A 22458-nucleotide genomic window follows, 5' to 3' on the forward strand; every position below is an offset into this window, starting at 1 on the left:
AACCATTATGGGCACGAAGTTAATTCATTTACAAAAGATAAACAGTAAAACCTCTATAATATGTTCAAACATATGATCTCACCTGTAATATATCATAAGGATAATGGGCTCTTCCTAATTTATTCAAGGAATGCAAAAATACATGTCACTATCACTGTGGAGTTTATTACTTGGCTTTGATATTTATATATTAACATTTGAAATTTAATTATGTCACCAGACTCTTGTTTTCTCTTCATTTATTTCCAAATTCTCTAAACTTACTCCCAAGATAAGTTCAGTTCTGAATTTCTAGAGTTCTAAAAAATACAAACTCCACAAGACATTTAAACAATCCATTTTCTTTCTGCACACAAGTGTCCATGTTGCAAGAAAGACACAGAAGTATCTTCTTAGGATTCCATGAGAACTAGAAAACACTCATGTGTCACATTTATAAGTAGAAGCCATTCTTTGTATGTCCTCTGCCACGATGCAAAAATATTTTTACAAGGCTAGTTTAGGGGATTATGTAATCATGAGCCTCATAAAAAGAAGTCTGTTGTGTAGCTGGTGTTTCATTCTACATATTCCAAGTGAAAAATAATGTTTGACAGTAAGAAGTAATCATATTTAGATAGGAAAAATCTTCAAAAATTAAAAAAATATATATATTTTAAATGTCACTTCTATATAAAGAAATTAAATGATGTCGATTTGTTTTTTCTTAGAAGTAGCATGAGTCTCCCTCCCTTTCTACATAAAATCTCAGAAAATTGCTTAAAAAATTTTATGGGACATTTTTTAAAAGAAAAAAATCAGAGTAAATGTTATTGCTATTTTTGTTGTCTGAATATTAAAATATTTATTTCCAGAAAAACTTAGGCTTCTCTTTCTTTCAGTAGCACCTCAAGAGTTTACTGATTAGCAGCTACAGAAGGTGACATGTGAATTTCCTTCAATCTATGAATGTAAGAATTATCACCTGGCATTGGGCCAACCTGAGTTGAAATCAAACCATTTTCATTTTCTAAGAATAATTTTTATAAATTGTGCTGTGGTATATTAAAAGTCCAGAATGTGCATGTCAGAAAGCAATAAAACATCACCTTCCTAAAACCAAAAACTAAATACACACACACACACACACACACACACACACACACACAAACAATTACCCTATCTCCAGGTTTTAATACAGGTTCATTTTTGGTCCCCAGTTTATTAAGCAGGGTGTAGGCCAACTTTAAACTTCTGCTCCACAGCTTTCCTGGAAAAAGAAAAGAAAACAGCAATATAGAAAAATACAGGCCTACCTCGGCAAAAGCACATTCAGCTCCTAAGCACATTTAATAAGACAATGGCAGCTTCCAATGACACATGAGACAAGCATCGCCCCCACCAGAGAGATCCCCACCCGAACAAAAAGGCTTTATATTCACTCTAGGAGCCAGTCCTGTCTCCAAACAAAAATAAAACATTACCAGAAGCTCATTCTGGTTTAGATAATTTTTCAAATTCTTTTCTGAAGTAATCTGAATATCTTTAGAAATAGGTTGATGTGAGCTGGTCATATTTCAAGGAAGGAAACAACTTTCTTATCACAGAACTGAAAATCAGAAGACTACATTATTCTAATCTTTTTTTTGCAGAACCACTTACATACGTGGTATTAGATACTTGAAGTAACTGCAAAGCAAAAGTGTGACTCAAATAATTAGGTATTCTGTACCACAGTATTTCAGTGAAGAGACAATAAAATGGAAATTAACTATGTGAAACATGGATATACTCAAAGATGTTCAATAAACTTGCAAAGATTTGGCCAGCTGACTGCTTTAAGGGTTACATGGATGAAATTAATATACAGCTTCTGAAATGAATGCTAAAAACTATTTTCTGGGGAGGTGGGGTAAGACTATTCTTTCCCTCCTCCTGCTCTCTCCCCTTAACCACCTTTAGAAATTCTTATTTTAGACTATGAAAAACATAGAAATCTTGTTATTTTGAATATATGTTAGTTTTTCATACAACTCATTCAGAGGAGCATCTAAGGTTTAAATTCATTTCAATCTGCATAATTCTTTAACTAAAAACTACTTTTCCTCTAAAATTATTCAGTATTTAGGTCTATGGACAATGTGCTCCACTTGTAAAGGGAAAAGAGGAAAATGTCTGAATAAACTAGTACAAAATCTCATAGTTCAGGTTAAATCCATTCTTCTTACATTTTTTAAAAAAAGAAAAATTAAAGTTATTTTTAAAAGAATTTATAAAAGAAAAATCAGTTACTTTAAAAGGTCATTTACAAAAGAAAAACAAAAAGCTTAGCTGGAATGCAAAATTAAATGGAAAATCCAAAACTAAATGGAAAAGAACTAATTGTGCCTAATGTAAGCAAGAAGCAGGTTTTTACCATACACTATTAATCCTGCTCATATGTCTTCCTAAAAATCCTCTAGTGATAAAAATCAGTGGATCTATAAAGTCTCTTCTTTTTGCTCTTTTAAATATTAGCTGGCTTGCAAATGTCACATTAACAAAAGAAAATATTTGGTAATAGGTATACTTAGAACTTAGGATCCTATGAAAATAACTTAAAAGTTCTGCAGAAACACAATAATCAGCAACTGCTAAATATCAAAATAAAAACACCACCCATGAAAATATGAAGAACTATTAGAAAAGTAAACTCACCATATGTGAGAGTGTAAACTGGTTTCCCTGTCACATCCAGTGCAGTCAGACAGGGGCACTTTGCCTGAGTGGTACCCCAGCGCTGTAGGGCAGACTCAAGAGCAGGAGGCCAGTTACAGATGACTCCTAAGGGCTCCCCCTTCACAGGGGTCACCTGCCGTCCCTCAGGCTTGGGCTGGTTGGGGTCTGGCTGAGGTACTGTACCAACAAAATCCAATGGGTTATGAAAATAAGATCTGAAATAAGTACAAATATCAACTAACAAAACGTAGGTCTCTAATCTCAAATATATATTCTTTTCCCTTTATCTGGTTTGAACTCACTCTAAAAAAGACATCATTAGAAATGGCAATCCACAAACGGGGCCTTAATTCATTTTCCCACATAATTGTAAAATTATATTTAATATATTCTATGCAACAAACTCCGACCCTGATAATGAAAAGGCACTGAACTGCGAGTCAGGAAATCCAAGTTTATATTCACTTTTTACTAGTGTGACCTCAGGCGAACTGAGTCATCTGAGCTTTGTTTTCCCTCATCTGTAAAATGGGGACAGTAACAGTTATACCACAGGGTCAGTATTAGACTCAAACCAATAATGGGCATGAATGTTCCTTCCATGTCTCTGCATCCCTGTACACATCTCATATGGCCAATCCCTTTGTCTCCGAGGAAACACATCCTTCTCAGGATGCAGCTCCAACAGCACATTCCCTGGAAAGCTGTCCCTGGCCATTCCTTCCCCAGTGCTCCCACACAATGTGGTAGTCCATCATTATTAAAGCATCAAGGATCCTCGAGGGCTTCTATTACTGTACATGTTTTTTCTCCCTAAGACTAACAGCTTTTTGAAAGCAGGCATGGTTCTTATTCCTCTCAGTGCCTATAGTGCCTAATACATAATGGTCGCTCAATCAAATTTAATTAAATTTAACTGAATTTGGGAGAGGAAAAAAAAAAGCTCTAGATTATTAACATGGTTATTCTAGAAACTGGAGGTGAATATTTCATATACTTTCATATAGATGAAACTAAAGTCCTCTTATTTTTCTACAATAAACAAGTATTCAAATAATAAAAAGCAAAAAAAAAAAACCCACACTCTTTTGAAAGATAAATTACACATAGAACAAAAAAGTCAAGTATTTATTGGGTGCCAATTCTGTGCATAGGATGTGATCAACACTGAGAAAATAAATATTGCATGTATCATTCTTTGAACAAACATTGTTTCTAATAAAGCTAGGTGCAAGGAACACAGAATCCATGCTCTCTAAGAATATTTAGATACAATGGGGACACACATTCACACACATAGCTAAGTAAACATGAGCAATGCATGACTGAGATAAGTATAGAGAGCGCAAAAGAGGACCACATTTTGCCCAGCTTAGGCGCTGAGGGACCGCACCAGGAGGAGGCAACGCTTGAGTTGAGTCTTAAAGAAAGGGTAAGAATTAGCCAAGTGAATGGGAGGTAAGAGAAGAGGCACAGAAGGGAGAATAGACAATGAACAACAAGTATTAGATGGGCAAATGAAATAGGAAATAAATTGTATTTTAGAGCTCAGTTTAATGACATACTTGGGAAACTGACTTAAAACATCTTGATTCATTTTTCTACTCACATAAAACTACCGAAAATAGTTTCGCTTCCCAAATCACTGCTTTAGGTAAATATTTCAGCTGCCCTTCTACTTTGTATATTCCCAGACCCTAAACCACCAGATCAAGTAAAAAAGTGAACATGGGTGATTCTAAATAAATAATTTTATTTTTACAGACAGACTGTATAAATGGTAGGCATAGTCTTTTGGTCATAAAGGTCTATCACTATTGCCATCCACTAGGCCTCAATGCAGACCCTGGGGCACACTCTTTCAGACTTCCAAAGACATATGGTAATCAGTATTTAAATAAACAACTCTTGCCTATTTATAATTAGTGAAAAGCTGTTAGCTCTATTCTGCCAATGAAAATTGTTCCAGTATGATTCCAGTTGAACCCTGACCTTCATTTGCCTGGTCAATACATGATGCTGAAAAGACCTGCAAGGCTCTTACTGGCAGGAGCACCTTGAACATTAGTGCATCGAGAAAGATGTCCATAGTTCAATGGGTTTAGTGACTCCTCAAGAAACAGAAATTCAACTTAACCTTATATGTCAGGTTGCTTGTTGCTTCCTGCTGTATAAAGAGGGCTAACACAGAATCTAGTCTACTCATGTGCCTAGCTGCATTAACAGGTCAGATGTGATCAAAGCCTACTACCAGTCTCAAGACATAAAAAGGGACTACAAAGCTACCAAGGCTTAGGTCTTTTGATAAAAGCTTTTGTTAGGTAGATCTATTTGTCACCTAGCTTCTTTTCATCTATACGCCCAGACGTTCCCTTGCTAATCCTTCCTATTAAATTCTAGACATCATATGATTTCACCATAAATATTTTTTAAATTACTACTTTCTTGATGAAACCTTCCTTAAGCACATAGGTGGAAGTGATTTCTTCCCTTCTCCAACTGCCTATATTAGTTGATATACACTTAGTGGCTAAACTCGGTTTTCACATGTATATATTTCAGCACCGGTCTAAACTGTAAACAATATGAAGGAAAAAAGAAGTGACAGTATTTTTATGAACTTTTTCATCATCTACCATATTATCTTACAGAAAACAGACATATATAATGCCAAATATAAATAATTTTAAAAAGTATGTATTTGAGAAAGTTCCTAGTTTCAAAGAGCATATTTCCAAGGATAGTTCTATGCTCTACAGTCATCTCTTTGCCTTTCTATCCCCTCTCTCCCTCATTTTTCATCTGAGATTTAAAATACAAATTATCTTTAGAGAAAAAGAACAGAGAACTATGAACTCTTTTAATCAAAAACAATGCCTTGTTCACCTTTAAATCCTATAGTACCTGACATGCAGTAATTGCTTAAATGTTTGTTTTTAGAATTATTATTATTACCTTCCACAATTTCTTCAGAGTCGTCCACAAAAAATTCTTTTAAGGGAGGCCTTTTGGGTCGTTTCAGAGTGTTGAGAAGCTGCTGGATTTTTGTGGATACTCTGCTACTGACAGGAACACCTATAAGGGAAAAAATGGTTAGTTAAAACTGACTAATTTTAGGGATATTTTAGTTCCTCAATTGTCTTTGCAGTTTTTAATTTCTAATGATGTTTGGCCTTTGCTCACAGTCTCATTCTATTTCAACTAGGACAAATAGGTACAAATATGTATGTCACAAGTTTATGACAACGGAGAACAAATATGGTGCTATTATTAATATATTGCTTAAAGATTTCAACTAATCTTCCTTTTCTCTTATAGCATTCTTTTCTTTTTCCATACTAAATTTTTTGTTCAAAGTATCTTTTGAAAGTACAAACTAAGCCTGAACAAGTGTCAGTGCTGCCACAGCACAGACTGTTGAAAAGAAGACATTTAAGATGACTTGTGTTAGTGGGTTTACTGCAGCATAGTTCTGCTACTACTGAGTAGTCAGGCGCTACTGTTTATAATTTGAATTTTTCCAGTTTAACTAAAATTCCTTATTTAGCTACCAAAAAGAATTCCCTACCATCAGCTGTATCCATAAGGCTGGACCTGTTGGATCCTTTGTGCATGCCTTTAACTATCCCCGAGGGGGGCAAATCAATATTTGCTGGGCGTATTGAGGAAGATGATGATGAAGAAGAGGTAGTTGTAGTGACATCAGGGGGAGCTGAGAAATTCTCTAAGAGGAGAGAAAGCAAAATTTAGAATTATTTTACAGTAACAGTAAAATAAGAATCTTTAAATCTTTTGTTGTTTTTTAACAAAGGAGAAAACTATGTAAATTGGGTATAAGCGCTTGTAAAACAACCTTTTAAATCAAATTCTACTAGCAAGATATAATAAGAGAGGAAGCAGTTAAGCCAGGGCTTATCAGCTTTCCACAATTATTATTCTCAAGAACTCAAGTAGCCTTAGTAAGATCAAATCCCATATCAAATGTTTCTCAAAAACATTCTTTTCTACACAGAAAGAATGGTAGAAATACAATGTCATATAAAAACAATCATAATGAAATAAAAATTCCAAATAACTTCAAAACGAAACCAACGTGAGTATGATCACATGGCTACTAATATTCCAGAAATGTAATATTTCTTCTTCCACTGAAGATAGAAATAGTTTCTTGGGAGTGGGTCAGATCATTCAAGTTTCCAGATGAAGAAGACCAGATAAGTCTACTTCTAATATTTATAAAATAACCCATAGGTAACTTGGATCTACTTGACAGGCAAGGTGCTTCCCTTGCTCTAAACATGATTAGTGTTCTTGTACTCTGCCTCATGTAGTGATTCTTAATATAAAGAAACTGAATGATATAAATTGGGGGATTCTTAATATCAAGAAACTGAGCAACATAAGTTGAAAGAGAGCCACTCAATAGGGATGTGTTACAAAAAATTTAGAAGAAAACATAAAGAGAGGTAAAAAAAAAAAATTAGAAAAAGTAAAATATACAATTCACAAGAATAAAAAGCCACTTAAAACGTTTCCTATGAAAAAAGAAAAAAGCATAATATAAACAATTTCTAAAATCAATTTGAAAGTAAGGTCTCTATGCCCCAAGAGTCTATAATTACTAGTTTAATAGTTTTTAAAGTTTTAAATATACTACTAGCACAAGTATATTACAGTATATCTCTTCTGTAGGATAATGTAGTAACAAAGCATTAAAAACAGACATTTTTATTTGATCCAACAATTCCACTTATAAGGAATATGTCCTAAGGAAATAATCATAAAAGTGCACAAAATTGTGTGTTCAAAGATGTTCACTCCAGCAGTTTTTAGAATAGCAAAAAACTGGATATTACTTCAATGTCCAAAATAGGGAAATGGCTAAATAAACCACGGCATAGCCATACAGTGGCATATTTTGAAACCATTAAATAGTATAATCCTATACTAATGATATAACAGACGTTTGTGATATGCTACTAAGAAAAGCAGGTTATGAACATTATGTTTAGTACAAGTGCATTTTTGTAAAAATAAAACCAAAACTCTACATATTTATTTGCAAATAAAGTCTAGAATAATATTCACAAGTGTTATCCATGGGAAGTGGGTTTATAGATTATTTTATTTTTATTTTATCTGTATTTTCAAATTTTTCCACTAGAAGCATGAATTACTTCTTTTAAACAAATATTCAAAAGGCAATAATGTTGGATAAGATGGTTTTTGTGAGTACCTGAACAAATAACTTTTCACATAGGAAAAGCAACAGAAAAATACGAGGTCAGATGAAATCACCTTATAAACAAAAATTCAGATAAAGTTAACTAGGTATCCGGACAATATTTTTAAGAAGTGAAATTGCTCTCTTTTAGACAAATGTGAAAATAAAACCTGACTCAACAATGGCTGTTGCTTACCCTTCTAAATAGAAGAGTTGGTGAGCATGCTCACCTGCAGCTGCTTTAGGAGGTTCAGTGAGTTACAGGGCAGAGTTAAGAGTGCAGGACAAGTCACTGCTGCTGGCACTTGGCTTTTAAATGTGGGCAATCATACCCTCAATGTAGCTATTTTCTTTAAAAACTGTAGGCTTGAACTGAAAATTTTCCAAGTTTTTCTTTTCATAAATCAATTAACAAAGATATACAGGAAGTGATATAGAAAGGTCATTGATATGAAAATTAAGACACCGGAATGCAACTGATCATCAAGAAAAAAAGAGAAAAGTATCACAGACTCATGATGTTTATATACATCACTTAGTGCAATGTGTACCAACCAATTAAGCAAAAGCAGAGATCCGAGCTATATCTTTATCTATATATGTCACACTCTCTTAGAACACACACACACAGACACACATACACAAAAAAACATAAAGCAGAGCCGAGTAAAAGCATCAGCAGCAGGTAGCAGCTCCCAAAGTACCAACATCATCAGGCTGCACACTCTAGTTGTAGCAATAACACAGCAGCAAGGACAATAAATCCAGTCTTTGTGCTAAAGACAAAAAGGCCTCACTGATATTGCCTTAGTGCAGAATTTGCTCAGGTTTAATGTCTTTTGTTTGAGATAACGTAGAAAACAACCCTGGGAAAATCTAGGATGTTCTATATTTTAACACCTTTTAACAGATGGAATATTCTTCAACAGAGATAAACCATTGCTCTAAGACTGGTGTTGTATCTTGCAGCTTGAGTATTGCTTATGGAAATAGCTATGGCTTCAGGTGGGCAATACTATGTGCCAATAATGCAGAAAATAGCTATCATTCCAAATGTATTGCTGGTGTTTCCTTCTTTGCCTCATTAACTGTCATGGTCTTTCTGATTCTATTTTTTTAGGCCACTATGAAAACCTAATACAAATCATAAACTCTTTCCTGGATACTGGGAGCCAAATGGAACATAATTTGGGTTTCTTGGGTAGACCCAACTCCTACCTATTCGAGTATTGGCAAATACATCAGCTAGAGACCCACTGGTTCCTTTGACCTCTCCATGAGACAGCGTAGAAGATGCGGATGAAGAAGTGGACGATCCCTGAATTGAACGGTTGATCCAGGACTCAGCATTCTGTAAGCTCTGTTGCAAGGCAGCAGAGAGCGCAGCTTGGCGTCTCAGAGAGCCCTCATCCTCAGAGGCCGAAGACGTGTCTGTGTGGAATTAGAAAAAAAGTTGTTCTCGATCCTGCCTAGAACAGAGACCTTTGAGTTCTTGCTCATTGATCACACATTCAATTTTGACACCAGCAAAACATTCTCACTCTTAAGGTAAACTAGTAAGTTAATTTTCTACAGAATCTCAAGGAAAGGTCTATGGATCAAAGCCTGCAAAAATAAAACAGCCTAAATATAGAGGTAATTTTAAGTTACTTTTTAAAAACCTTTTTAGAACATTAAACTTCATTCATTGTTTTTCTGTTCTGAGCTTAATCAGTATCTAAATTCTTCTGGCTTATCTTATGTTCAAATACTTCTGAAGTGCTTATATAATCCTCAGTCTCTTAGAGAATCTTGTGATAGGTTGCTACACTGATTCTGACAGGTATTTATTAATCAGTGTCTACTTAAATGGAAATGTCCATGATAGGAAGATATAAAAACTCATTTTGTTACCAACCACTTGTCAAACAGTGAGTAAAGTGCTAGAGAACTGATGTGGAATAAGAAACAATGCTTAGCGTGAAGGCAGTCATGGTTTTAGTGGAAAACCCAGCTGGTCGCTCAGCACAGGTAGGCTTTCCAAAGATGGTAAGAGAGGACACTGATCTGCATTTCTCTCCTTAATTCTCAGAGGAGAATTGTGAGAAATTCACTGATATCTGTATTTAGCCTGGTTCCGACTTCAGGAAAATAAGGCCTAAATTAGAAAAGCATGTTGAAAAAACAGAAAAAGAAAAGTTCGACCAAATATAGGACAGCCAAGGAAGCGGAAATCAGAGATTTATTCCAGGGCTCTAAGCTGACAGGGCATACAAGTTAAAGGGGCATTTGGTCTGACAAACCAAATGTAAGACAAACCCTTTTAAATTACTTTGGGGATTACAATTTATGGCCTATGGGCTGAATTTCATTCATTTTTTTTTTTTAATTAAATATTCTGTAGTTAGTCCTGACAAATACTTTCCAGTAACTCAGGTAAAACTATAAGTCCATGTTCTCTTCTAGCTCAAAGAGCCAAAGAGATAACACTGTTAGCACTAGACAATGAAAACCACAAAAGACTAATTTAATCTAGAAGTCAAATTTTGCAGGTTCAGAGCAAGCGAGTTTATCCTTGATTCCTCCTGCTCTGGACTACCTCCAACTTATTACCTCATATTGAAGAAGATCTGAGGCCCAACATTTATTTTATTTATTTTATTTTTTTACAATGTACTAAAGAAGTAAAATATATGCCAGGAACTATGTCAGGTTCTGGGGATTCTGAGATATAGGATTTCTTATGAGACGGTAAATGCCCTAAAAAGGCTTAGAGTCTAGAACAGGAGACACACAAGAATATAACAAATGCTAAGAAACAGACTAAGCAAAGGTTTCAGTCCTGGGGCACTGATTTCGGTGGGGAACTTCAAATCCTTCTGTGTAAATGGAACAAAAACTTTGAGGAGGTAAGGGGCAATAGATTAGGCTGGAGAAGCAGATAGTGACCAGACCCAAAGGAGATAAAGCAAAGAGGTTCTTTAAAGGGGAACGAGATCTACAATGCAGAAGGAGAGTGGCTAAAGGAAAATATAGAGAAAGAAAAGTAACAGCATCTGTAACCTTTCATTTAAGGAAAGTGTTTTTGCATAATTTCCAGGAATTATTCTAACATTTTAGTTGTACCTTGGGAGACAGAGATTTGTCTTTGCAAACATGCCAAAGAAAGGTGGGGGTGGGGGGAATGGAACAGGTGAATCTGACCCTAAGAATAAAGTATTTTCAGGGTAATAATCTCTGGATCCCATGAACTCCACTAGATTTGCAGGCTGTCTTTATTGAATCATTTATTTAAATCTGTAATAAGTCTAAAATCAGAATAACCCAATTTTCCAAAGATAGTAAAAGCAGTATTTTATGATTAGGTTTATGGAAAATTGGCTTCATTATGTTTCTATATTAGATCAATTATGTAATTTGGTGTATTGTTTCAATTCAATTACTTCATTTGCCTGCCAGTCCTCCTTAGAGTGTTTAGTGACTACAACTGTAGGGCAGCTTGTCTTAGTGTAGTGAAAAAACATGGCCTTGGTGTCTGTCTTCCATTTGAACTCCAGGGTCCACTGCTTACTAGCTTTATGACTTGGGGATAAAATACGCCGTCTGAGAAGGTTGGTTATTTGTTCAGTCATTCAACAAATACTAAGCACTAGACTCATTTGATAGGAATAAAATGGTGCACAAGAACACACAGGCCCGACTCTAATAGAACTTAAGAGTCTTATAGGAGTTCAGGGCAGGCACCCAAGGAAGTGAGACCTAAACCTAGGCGAGAAGTGTAAGTAAAAATTAGTTCTAAGGAGCATAAAGGTGGGGAGAAAAAAGAGTCAGGTAGAGGAAACAGAGAAAGCTGGGAAGGGACAGAAAACAAAGCACATTTGAAGATTTAAAAGAAATGAGCTGAAGTACAAAATACAAAACTAGTAGTGATAAAAGATAAGGCTGGACAAGTGGACAGCACTGAGTTGCTAAGGGCCATGCTAAGGAAACTCACCTTTATGCTAACTGCGGTGAGAGACGAAGTAATGAGACAACGTACAGAAAGCACCCCCATAGTGCCAACACATAGCAGGTGAACAATAAACATTAGTTCTCCTTCTCCTTCTGAAATAACTCGCTCTATGTTAACCTACAGACACAAAACTATGGATTGGCAAAGCTTAAAGCTGATCATGTGTTAAGATGACACAAAATGTAAGCACTGCCTTGGGACTACATCCTTTTAAAAATAAAAACGGGCTCCCTTAAATATTTATATGTTTATTTGGTAATTTTTTTAAAGTAACTATCACCCAGGAAATTGCTATGGATTAGTAAAAAGTTGGGCAAGATTAAATTAATATTAATAAAAATAAAGCTATCCTTTTCCTATTGATTCTGCTCCAGTTTGAACATGAATTCACAACTGCTATCTGTCATAAATAAAGTCTCTTGCCTAAGTTCTTGTATGTTAAGAATACAATAGGTCTACACAACAGCAAATAATTCTGAAAACATGGTTTGCCCTTTAGTTTAATTTTAAATTATTTTGGTGTAATTTTAACACTGATCACCAGAAGCCTAGACTCCATTTATAGGCAATTAGGAAACATAAACAATTAGCTTGCTGATTTTAAAGAAAGAAAAGTCCTGACTTTATTAACTGCTCCTAACTGCTGTAGCATTTTTAGTCTTTAGCCATGTGTGGAAATGACTCCCCTCTTCTTGGTGGAAAATATATTTATTGCATCTAAATAATGTTTATTAATTAATAAATTTCTAAATTAAATTTAAACAATTACCATATCCATTCCACTCCCGAGAAATGAAAGCAAAGACTTGTATATGAATGTTTGTAGAAGCTTTATTTGTAATAGCTAAAAATGGGAAACAACCCAAATATCCATCAACAACTGAATAAATTGTGGATATTTATATATAAAATATTACTCAGCAATAAAAAGGAATGAACTACAGTACTAACACACACAACATGGATGAATCTCAAAAATAATTATACCGAGTAGAAGAAGCCAAATCTTTCCCCCACCTCCCAAAAAAGTACAACTATGTATGATTCTATTTATATAAAATTCAATAAAATGCAAATAAATGTATAGTGACAGAAAACAGATCACTGGTTACCTCATGGTGATGGGAAGAGGCAGGATTACAAATAGATTATTAGGAAAACTGTGAAACCCAGGGTCCTTAGGACTTTGATTAACTTTATGCTCTCGAAATCATCCCCACCAACACACACACACACGCACACACAGACTTGACTATTGGTTACACGGTCTGGACCTCTGGCAAGCTAAAGATAACATCTTGACCTAACTTATGTTTCATTTCCTGAGTCCTAAGATGGAACAACCCCTTGGCTACTTTCCTATGAGACCGGACAGAGAGACTCCGGAAAAGACCTTAGAACTGTCCTCAAGACTTGAAAAAATGATTCATTACCACTCTGACCAATCAGTTCCCAACACGACCCAGTTCCCCCAATCCTCGGTGTCTTGTGATTTTGCCTATATAATCTGTAACCTACACATCACTGAGGAGTTCAAGCTCTTGAGCATTAGCTTCTGATTCTCCTGGATGGCACCATTCATAACAAAATGGCCAATATTCCTCCACTGCAATTCTTGGTGTTTAGTATTTGACTGCTAGCACTGGGTAGATGAACTCTTTCTGTTCAATAACACTCAGGGCAGCGGGGAGGGGTGATGGATATGTTCATTATCTTAATTATGGTGATAATTTCCCGGTTTTGCTATGTCAAAATTTAGCAAAGACACACTATAAATATTTGTTTATTTTATGTTGATTATAATTTGATAAAGCTGTAGAAAAAACTAATTTAAAAAGAATTATGGGGTTGAAAATGATGCCTTGGTGAGAGGATGGTAACATCCGGGAGTCAGTCTACACACCAGGAGGCAAAAGAAGTTTCTCTGTAGGCAAGATAAAAGTTTGAAGCTTAGAGGAAAATGTCTTTAGAGACACAAGAGGAGAGCAGCCTAGAAGTAAAAGCATATATGGAAGAGAAGATTAAAAGGTTAGTTCTGGGAGCAGGCCAAACTGAGCCTACCTTGGACTACAATTCTGAGCAGCTTAATCTAGCACAAAGCCCAACCAGGGCAGGTATTGATTTACCAGATAAGCCTTAGGGAGACTTTCAGAACTACCCAAGAGATTTTCAGCATCCCATAATAATCTGTCTCTGTGCATAGAGAAAGGCTGGGACTGAAAATCAGTATTTAGAGCCTAACTGGCAGGAGGTCCATGAGTTGCCAGACCATTAACATCCCAATAGGATACTTCTGAGAAAAGGCAAACTCACTATTAATAATCACTCCAGGGCCACTCTACCTATAAGGGATCTCCAGACACTGTTTTTGTAGGTATTTCCCTATACCTATAAAAAAAAAAAAATGGTTTACAAAATTAATTAATATTACTAATTATATTGGGGTGAGAGATTTTTTTTTCCACTTATTGCCTATTTGCAAAGTTAGATCAAACATGCAGCAATTATTAAAGCTCCAAAATTAACAAAAATATATTTACTAACAATACGGTAGAAGAAGAGGTAATATGCCAAGTGGTAGGAACGTGCTTTTAAAGTCTGACTGCTGGATGTTGGGCTAATTGGTTCTAGGGGTCTTCATTCTGTTCTTTGGTGTTCTTTACCTATGGATTCTCTCTCACAGTGAATGTGTTCTATTTTTGAACTGTTTGCTCACATTCAGTGGATCTTTATCTGTGGGAATCCCAAGTCCCTGGGTTAAGGTTGTATCCTTCCAGAAACCCTTTGTGCAAGAGGGTTATCATCATCAGCCTTTTATGGTAGTTCACTTTTTAATGCTAGTTCTTACTGGGAGCAATAGTGAAACTTAAATCTTGTAACCAGTGACCACAGATTCTTAGGGAAGGTTCCTGTGCCCATTATCCCAAGGCCAGGCACAAGGCAAGCCTTCCCAACATCTTTGGCAGTTTAATTTTTTCAAATACACTCTTCTGCTGAACATACAAGCCTATCCAGGGATCTCGAGTCCAGCTTCCAAACTGACATAGGTCCAAGGTTTTACCTTTTCTACCCTTATGGTAACTAAAACTTAGGTCCCTAGTTTACTGCCTCTTTCTCCCCAGGGCAGACAAAATGTGCCCCATCTCACCACTCTGATTTTCAGTGATTGTGCTCATTTTAGCCCTGCATGTTATTTAAAAGAAAGCTGGTTATATTTTATCCTGCACTTCTAATGGGAAGTTTTATTTCCCTCGTTTCTAGGAGAAATTTTTCAGGTTATCTAGAAACAGAAGTCTGGGAAAGTTATTGAGCCTCTCTAAACCTGTTTTCTCATCTGTAAAATGGGACAGAGGATCATCAAGAGAACTAAAAATGAAAAACTATATATTAAGCACTTAGCCCTTTGACTAGAACACAGAAGATACTCAATAAATGGTAAATATAAAATTACTTTTATTGGCAAACCTTAAATTTTACAACTGGCTATTGAAATAAATTCAGTCTGATAGAGTGGGGTTTTGGCTTAAAGAATATTAAATATTACTAGTTTCCCAAGTTACTATGGACAACTGCTCATAACCCATACCAATAATGAAAGTATGCTATTAAAATGATCCAAATCTATTAATTAGAGCACATTTTCAGAGGTCTGATTCACCAGCTGTTTACTCTGCAGTTTTGAATAAAATTAGAATACTTAGGAAAAACTCCCCAAGTTGGTAATTCAGGCAAGTAATCTCTTTTAAATTCAAATTAACTGACTGGTATATGCTTGGAGCTATATGCTCTCAGAGGGCAATAACTATTCAATTTGTTTGGAATAATACCTATATTTCAATGCCATGCATACGTGAGTAGCTATTAAGTAAAAAAAGAGTTCCCAAAAATGAAATGATAATAAGAGTGAAAAACAAAATCAAGAAGACTTGAGTCTGATGCATAACTGCTGTCTGACCTGGGGCAAATTCCTAGATGACTATGAACCTATTTCTAAAGAAATATGCCCTTCCTGCTTCACAGAGCCCTTGTAAGGGGTAAGTCGGGCAGGGCAGCCATGGGTATGTGAAAGTCCTTTATATGCTTTAATTATTACTGTATATTATTGAAATATGCTAAAAGCATAACAATGCCCCAGTCTGTCCACAGGTGTCAAGAAAAATAAAGAGGTAAAATTCTTCTTGTCTGGCCCTATGAATTACTACTACAGTCACTTTCAAGCAGGGCCCTGTGTGAGACAGACGTCTAAATTTAAGCTTCATTCTACTCAAGCCTGTTCAAATAGCTTACTGTGCTTTTGGGTCATTATGTGGTCAATATGGTCATTCGGGCACCCTTGGAATACAGTGTAGGGTAAGTCCACATGGGTGCAGAAAAAGCTTAGAGGGGGGAAAATATATGCTGCAGTTTTTGCATTGTGTTTATCCCTGTGAATGAGTAATAGGGTTATACAAAGAACCCCCACAAAGAAAGAGCTGAGGTAATTGCCTCATGACATTAGTAAATGATTTCAGCACATAAAGGGAACTGGATGGCAGTAATTCAAGCAGTCTAAAAGACTCTGAAAAAGGACACAGACACTAAAAGAATCATAGATTGCTGCCAACTTGGAGAATTAAAAAATTTCAATCTGTAAGATAGAAATCAGTGTACATATCAATAAGCAAATTTTAAGTTGATTGAAACTTTATTATTTGAGCATGATTTATGAACAAAGGACAAATTATTTCCTATACCAACTGTTTACCATATATTCCAGACTACATAATACTAAGATTTATGACATATTTTACTCCTTAAATCCTTGTTATTAAATCCCTCCAAAAATAGTTCTATATTGTCATCAATTCAGTAATTTCAATATTATGTGCTGAGTGCCCACTGCCCCAAAGAAGCTGACTGACTAATGTGCTCAAGCAGCTATCCCAGAAACTAGGCTCACACTGGCCAACATATGTAGAGTGAGGGCCTTGACAGGTCAAACATCCTTGACCAGAGTCATGTGTGGTGGGTGTCACCTCTCAGCGCACAAAGACAAACACAACTAAAATACTATGAAACTTGAGGTTAATTTTGCGCTGCAAGAGTGGCACAACTTTTCCAGAAGCAAAGTCATAGGGAGGTCATTTCTATAGCTGCCTAGAACCTGTTTTTTTAAAAACAGCCTTTAATTGGCAATAATTAATGTCAATTCTCTTCTTCCTCCCTATCCCTTCAGTGCAGACTGGGCATTCTTCTAAACACCAGTAATTCAGGGAAAATCGAAGTAAATGGACAAGATGAAACCTACCTGCCATGCCTGGGTCAGACTGTAAGAGGTTCTGGGAGACAGTGATGTAAGTTTAAACTGTAATAGGAATAGGAGACAGCTAAGTCTCTAAATGGTGTCTCTCAGAAGCTTGGAGAGAACAGTTTCCAAATCCTAACTTGAGAATAGCAAATTCCATCTCCCAAAATGAAAGATGCTAACAGACACCTTATGATACAGCTTTTTCCACATTCCCTCACAGTATTTGTCCTAGGCAAGTGTGTATTTACTGACCAAGAGCATCAAGATCCAGCTCCATGTGAGCAGTGTGTGAGAAATCACTACGGAGGGTGCTCTCCATGTTCCTTCATGATGGGAAAAAATTCTATTTGACAACACTGATGTCCCTAAGAGCACATCAAAGTTTCTCATATACTATTCAGAGATCCTCAGAACAGGAGATAAATGGAGAGGAAACCTTTTTATTATTCTACTCTGCTAAATAAAGGTCTTAGGAGAGAGGACTGAATCTTTACAATGATGAAATTATTAAAACATGCAAGGTGATCAAGAACATTTATACCATATCTTCAAGGCTGTAGACAGAATAGAACATTCTCGTTCAGAAATACAGAGGCCTGTAGTGAATTCCAAAGGACTATGGTCTCATTCAGCCAGGAACAGCCACGATTTGTTTCTAGAGCTGGTGAATTCCCCTCAGGCAGTGACTTTTGTAAAAAGGGATAAAAAAGGTTTCCATTCCTTCTGAGCATTCTCAAGATCCTTTGCTGCACTCTCACATTTAACCCTAGGCCATGAGGGCAGACCATTTACTCTGAAACTGCATTTCTTTAATACAGCTCTGGAGAGGATTGTTTCCAAGAACTGCTCCCTACCCTTTGCCATTTGCTACGACTGAACTCCCGGCTGCGCTGCAGCATGATCTGCCAACAAGGAATAGCTACTAAATGAGAGCCCCCTTTGTCCATGAAGACCCAACTGGTGTTGTGCGAATGCGGAAGGGAAATCATCCAAGATTTTGAATGAGTGGGCTGGAAGTATGCACCATTATAGACACAAAATGTCTCATTGTGATGATCTGCTAGAGGTATCCTGTGTTACGTTTTGAGAAACACTTGAAGCCACAGAGCTATTTCTCTTTCAAACATATTGACACCACAGATGTAAAGAAAAAAAAGCACACACAGTTAATGAGCTCACAGCACACCCAAAAGCTCTGAGAAGTTAGCCCAAATCTAGAAAACTATTACTATGAACCTGGGCCAGGGAATAAGATCAGCATGAATAACTCAACTTGACAGCTGTGAATCAAAGTCAATCACAGCAACGTAACCTTCCTGGGAATCTCCCAAAAAGAGATAGTAAGTAGTTTAGACCAAAACAGTAAGGGGAAGTTTTCTGACCCAGAGATTTCATTACCAGTAACATGACAGTAAGGACACAGACGCTACACTGAAGCTCTAAAATAGATGTACTATCTTTAGTCTCAGGGGCCTATAGTGAGATCTTGGCTGGGATTTCATCTAAATTTTTTTTAAAGGTTTTAAAAACTTTGGGAAAGCTTCTGAATAGATAAGACAACTTAAAGTTGTTCCAGTTGCTCCTCAAATGTGAAGTTGTAACTTTTAAATTTACTTTAGGGAAAGTAAGGGAGCTTGGGGAATGGGGATGAGATAAAGACACTTAGTTCCCACTGATCTCATAACCCCATTATAGAAAGTGATTCTTAAAAATATATAAATGTATATAAAATACATTAATACACATACACATAAACACACATATACAATTTTCAAATTTATTACAACTTCACATGACGGCTCTCCCAACCATCTTTAATGACACACAAAATTTTGTCCTAAATCTACTTACTCCTATGACTACCGCAGAGACAAAGCATCTGATTTAGGAGTGTAAATTTGTTAAGGAAATACATGACCACGGGTCATATTCTGGATGTTAATGAAAACTGCTATTTAACCACAGCAGGACTTTTTCAGATCCTAAGCTTTAGCCTGTATCTACTTATGGCTACATGAGTTTGGGAGTTACAATGAGGATATGCCAGAAATTCAGAAGGAAAAAAACTTCTTTAAGTAGCTTCACTATTAAGGATTCTTTTTATGTGTTATTTATAGTGCAACAACCAAAACCTGCCACCTTCAGTGTGGACTTTATATACCTCTGATGAGGAGAGAGTTCTCACTCCTCTGCAGAAAAGAAAAAGTAGAACTAATTTTAGGAACAATTGTCAGAGAGAAAGGTTCTAATAGACCTACCTGGAGGCGTGCAGGCATCTGCAGGAGACTGTACAAATGTGGACCGTCTTTTGGTTGGCATGGGCAAAGCCATTTTCTGTTCTTTATGCTTTGCCAGTGCAGCTTGAACTGCTTCTGTGTGGATATCTGAAAGATTAAACATTTGCCTTCATTAGTTCCTGGCTCTTAAAGTGTTCACTTCTGTAGGATAATCTATCACTACCTTAATTGTTGAAAAGGGATGTCTAGGTGATTTCTATTAATCATTTTTGTTAAAATATAAGGGCTGATGTTACTTGATAGCCACTTTGGCCACAAAAGAATTCAGCACTCCACCTGAATGTCTAATTGGAATTATACATTTCTCCAAGGAGTCCTGGCTCTTCTTAGTGGAAAATAGTACTTAGAAACCAAGATCTTAGAACTAGGAGTGCTCAGGGCTATTGGGGTATCTTTCTTCTAAGTCCTTTCAGTGCATAAAAGAATATAAATATAAACATAAATGAATATTCACACATACCTACATTTATTTCCATCAATATATTAAAAACCATGAGTTCCTATTAATACCTTCAACTCCAATTCGACACAATAGAATTCATTCTGATCTCCCCCCTTTCTATTTGTAACTCTCTTCTCTAACAGTAAGCTACCTGGTTCACAATATCCTTAATGTATTTTACTTATTCATTCAAACCTATAAAACGAAAAGTAGTTTTGAAATTACTCTCATATCACTATGAAAAATAAATCTTCTAACTAGAGTTCAACATTTGTTTGCAGTTCTTTTGTCTTTAGACTGAATTAAAGTACTATGTTCAAAAGCTATTTGGGTTAGTTCACACCCCTTCCCCTTTTGGTGTAGTTATATTATTCTACTGAATAACACAGGCTCATTTATTTTTCTTCATATTCCATAGGTCCCTCCCAATGTTGCAGATTACACATTATGTGACGTGATAAGAAATATACATTTGGTCTTTACCCAGTTCCTGACACTGAGCTCTTGAAACCCTTGTAATTCCATGAGTGATAGAAGTACCTCTTGTTCTAATAAGGCAACTCTTGGTGGGTTCCTGGATAGCTTCAGGATGGGGACTGGTCACCAGAAAGACCAAGCCTGGAACTTTCAGCCTCTCCCTTCACCCTCCAGAAAGGAGAGAGGGCTGGAGATTGAGCTAATCACTGAGGACTGATGATTTAATCAAGTATGCCTACCTAAAAGAACCTCTGTTAGGCTTGAAGAGCTTCCAGGTTGGTGAATGTATCCCCATGCCAGCAGAGTGGGGTACTCCAAACTCCAGAGGGACAGAAACTCTTGGGCTTGGGACTCTTTTGGATCTCACCCTATGTTCCTGTCCATCTGGCTGATCATTTGTATCCTTTAAATAAACTGGTAATAGTAAATTAAGTATTTCTCTAGGTTCTGTGAGCTGTTATAGCAAATTATCAAACCTGAGGAGGGGGTCGTGGGAATCCCAATTTAGAGCCAAGTTGGAAAGAAATGTGGCTAACAGGGAACTCACTACTTACAATTGGCATTGGAAGGTGGGGACAGTCCTGTGGGAATGCGCTCTTAATTGGTGGAGTCTGCAATAACTCCAGAAAGTGGCATAACTGAATTAAATTGTAGGATACCTAATTGATGTCTGAAGAAAAATGGAGAATTGCTTGATGTAGAAAACTCACGCATTTGTTGTGAGCAGTGGTATGATGAGAAAAATAGTTTTCTTTTAATTAAGACAGTTCCAAAAGGTAAACTTAAAGATGTGTCTGTCACTGCCCCCAACAATCACTTCTACCTTAATTCTACCTACTCTTTATAGGCAACCTATCTTCTCAGTTATTGGTTTAACCTTCTTATATTTCTTTTTGCAAAATAAGCAGATACATGTCTATTTTCTCATTTCCCCATATTTCATTCACAAAGGTAGCATATTATACACACATTTTGCACTATGTTTTTTTCATTTAACAATATATCCTAGAGATCATTCTATATAAGCTACTAGGGGTCTTCTTTATTCTTTTTTACAGCTGCACAGCACTCCATTGTATACCATAGTTTATTCAACTACTATCCTATGTGTGGGCATTTAAGTGTTTGCAATATTTTACAATTATAAATAATGATGTGACAAAAAAGCCTTGTGTAAATATATTTTATACTGATGAGAGTGTATCTTCAGGGTAAATTTCTACACGTGAAGCTCCTAAATCAAAAAGTGAATATATTTTTAATTTTGTTACATTTTCCAAATTCTCCACCAAAAGCGTTTTATCATATCACATTACTATCAGCAATGTATAGATGTACCTGTTTCCCAATAGCCTAACCTTCAGAGTGTGTTGTCTAGTTTTTTGACTGTTTCAAGTTTGGTAGCTGAGAAATGATTTCTCAGTATACTTTAAATTTGTACTTCTTCTATCATTAATGAGATTAATGAGATTAAACATCTTTACAGAGGACCTAAGGGCCATTTAATGTTTGTTTATTTATAAGTAAAGTGAATGTTCTTATTACTTGACCATTTTTCCACTGGGTTTCTGAGTTTATTTATCGTTAATTTTTAAGAGTTCTTCATGTGTAAAGAATATGAACTCTTTATATCTGAGACATACTAGAAATATTTTCTTTCAGTTGTCATTTGTCTTTTGACATGGTGTCTTATTGCCATGCAAAAGTTTTTTTTTTTTTTAGTTTTATGGAAGATCTCAAAATGACAACTTTACACCTGAAGGAACTTAAAAAAGAACAAACTAAAGCGAAAGTTAGCAAAAGGAGGAACTAACAAGGATTAGAGAACAAATAAACAAATTAGAGAATTAAAAAAAAACAAAAAAAATCAAATAGGAGTTGTTTTTCTGATAAGATCAACAAAATTGAGAAACTTTTAGTTAAATTAAGAAAAAAGAGAGAAGACTCAAGTAACTGAATTGGAAACAAAAGAGGAAACATTATAACTGATGCCATGAAATATAAAATTATGATACTACTATGAGTAATCATACATCTCTAATT

The 22458-nt window shown here is 35.9% G+C and overlaps 1 protein-coding gene across 2 annotated transcripts in view; it reads right to left on the bottom strand.

Moving 5' to 3' along the window:
- The window catches only part of DIP2B (disco interacting protein 2 homolog B), a 168872-nt gene that overhangs the window by 52986 nt on the left and 93428 nt on the right, over positions 1-22458 (bottom strand). The window contains exons 4-9 of one of the 2 annotated variants that reach the window (XM_025050230.1): positions 19458-19583; positions 9140-9352; positions 6266-6421; positions 5653-5772; positions 2677-2874; positions 1158-1249 (exon numbers count right to left, since the gene is read on the bottom strand). In XM_025050230.1, the coding sequence (XP_024905998.1) occupies positions 1158-1249; positions 2677-2874; positions 5653-5772; positions 6266-6421; positions 9140-9352; positions 19458-19583 (905 nt within the window). The remainder of the gene's footprint in view (positions 1-1157; positions 1250-2676; positions 2875-5652; positions 5773-6265; positions 6422-9139; positions 9353-19457; positions 19584-22458) is intronic. The other variant, XM_015593190.2, reaches the window with a different exon arrangement.

This window comes from Pteropus alecto, unplaced genomic scaffold (assembly GCF_000325575.1).
Source record: "Pteropus alecto unplaced genomic scaffold, ASM32557v1 scaffold196, whole genome shotgun sequence".
Classification (NCBI taxonomy): domain Eukaryota; kingdom Metazoa; phylum Chordata; class Mammalia; order Chiroptera; family Pteropodidae; genus Pteropus; species Pteropus alecto.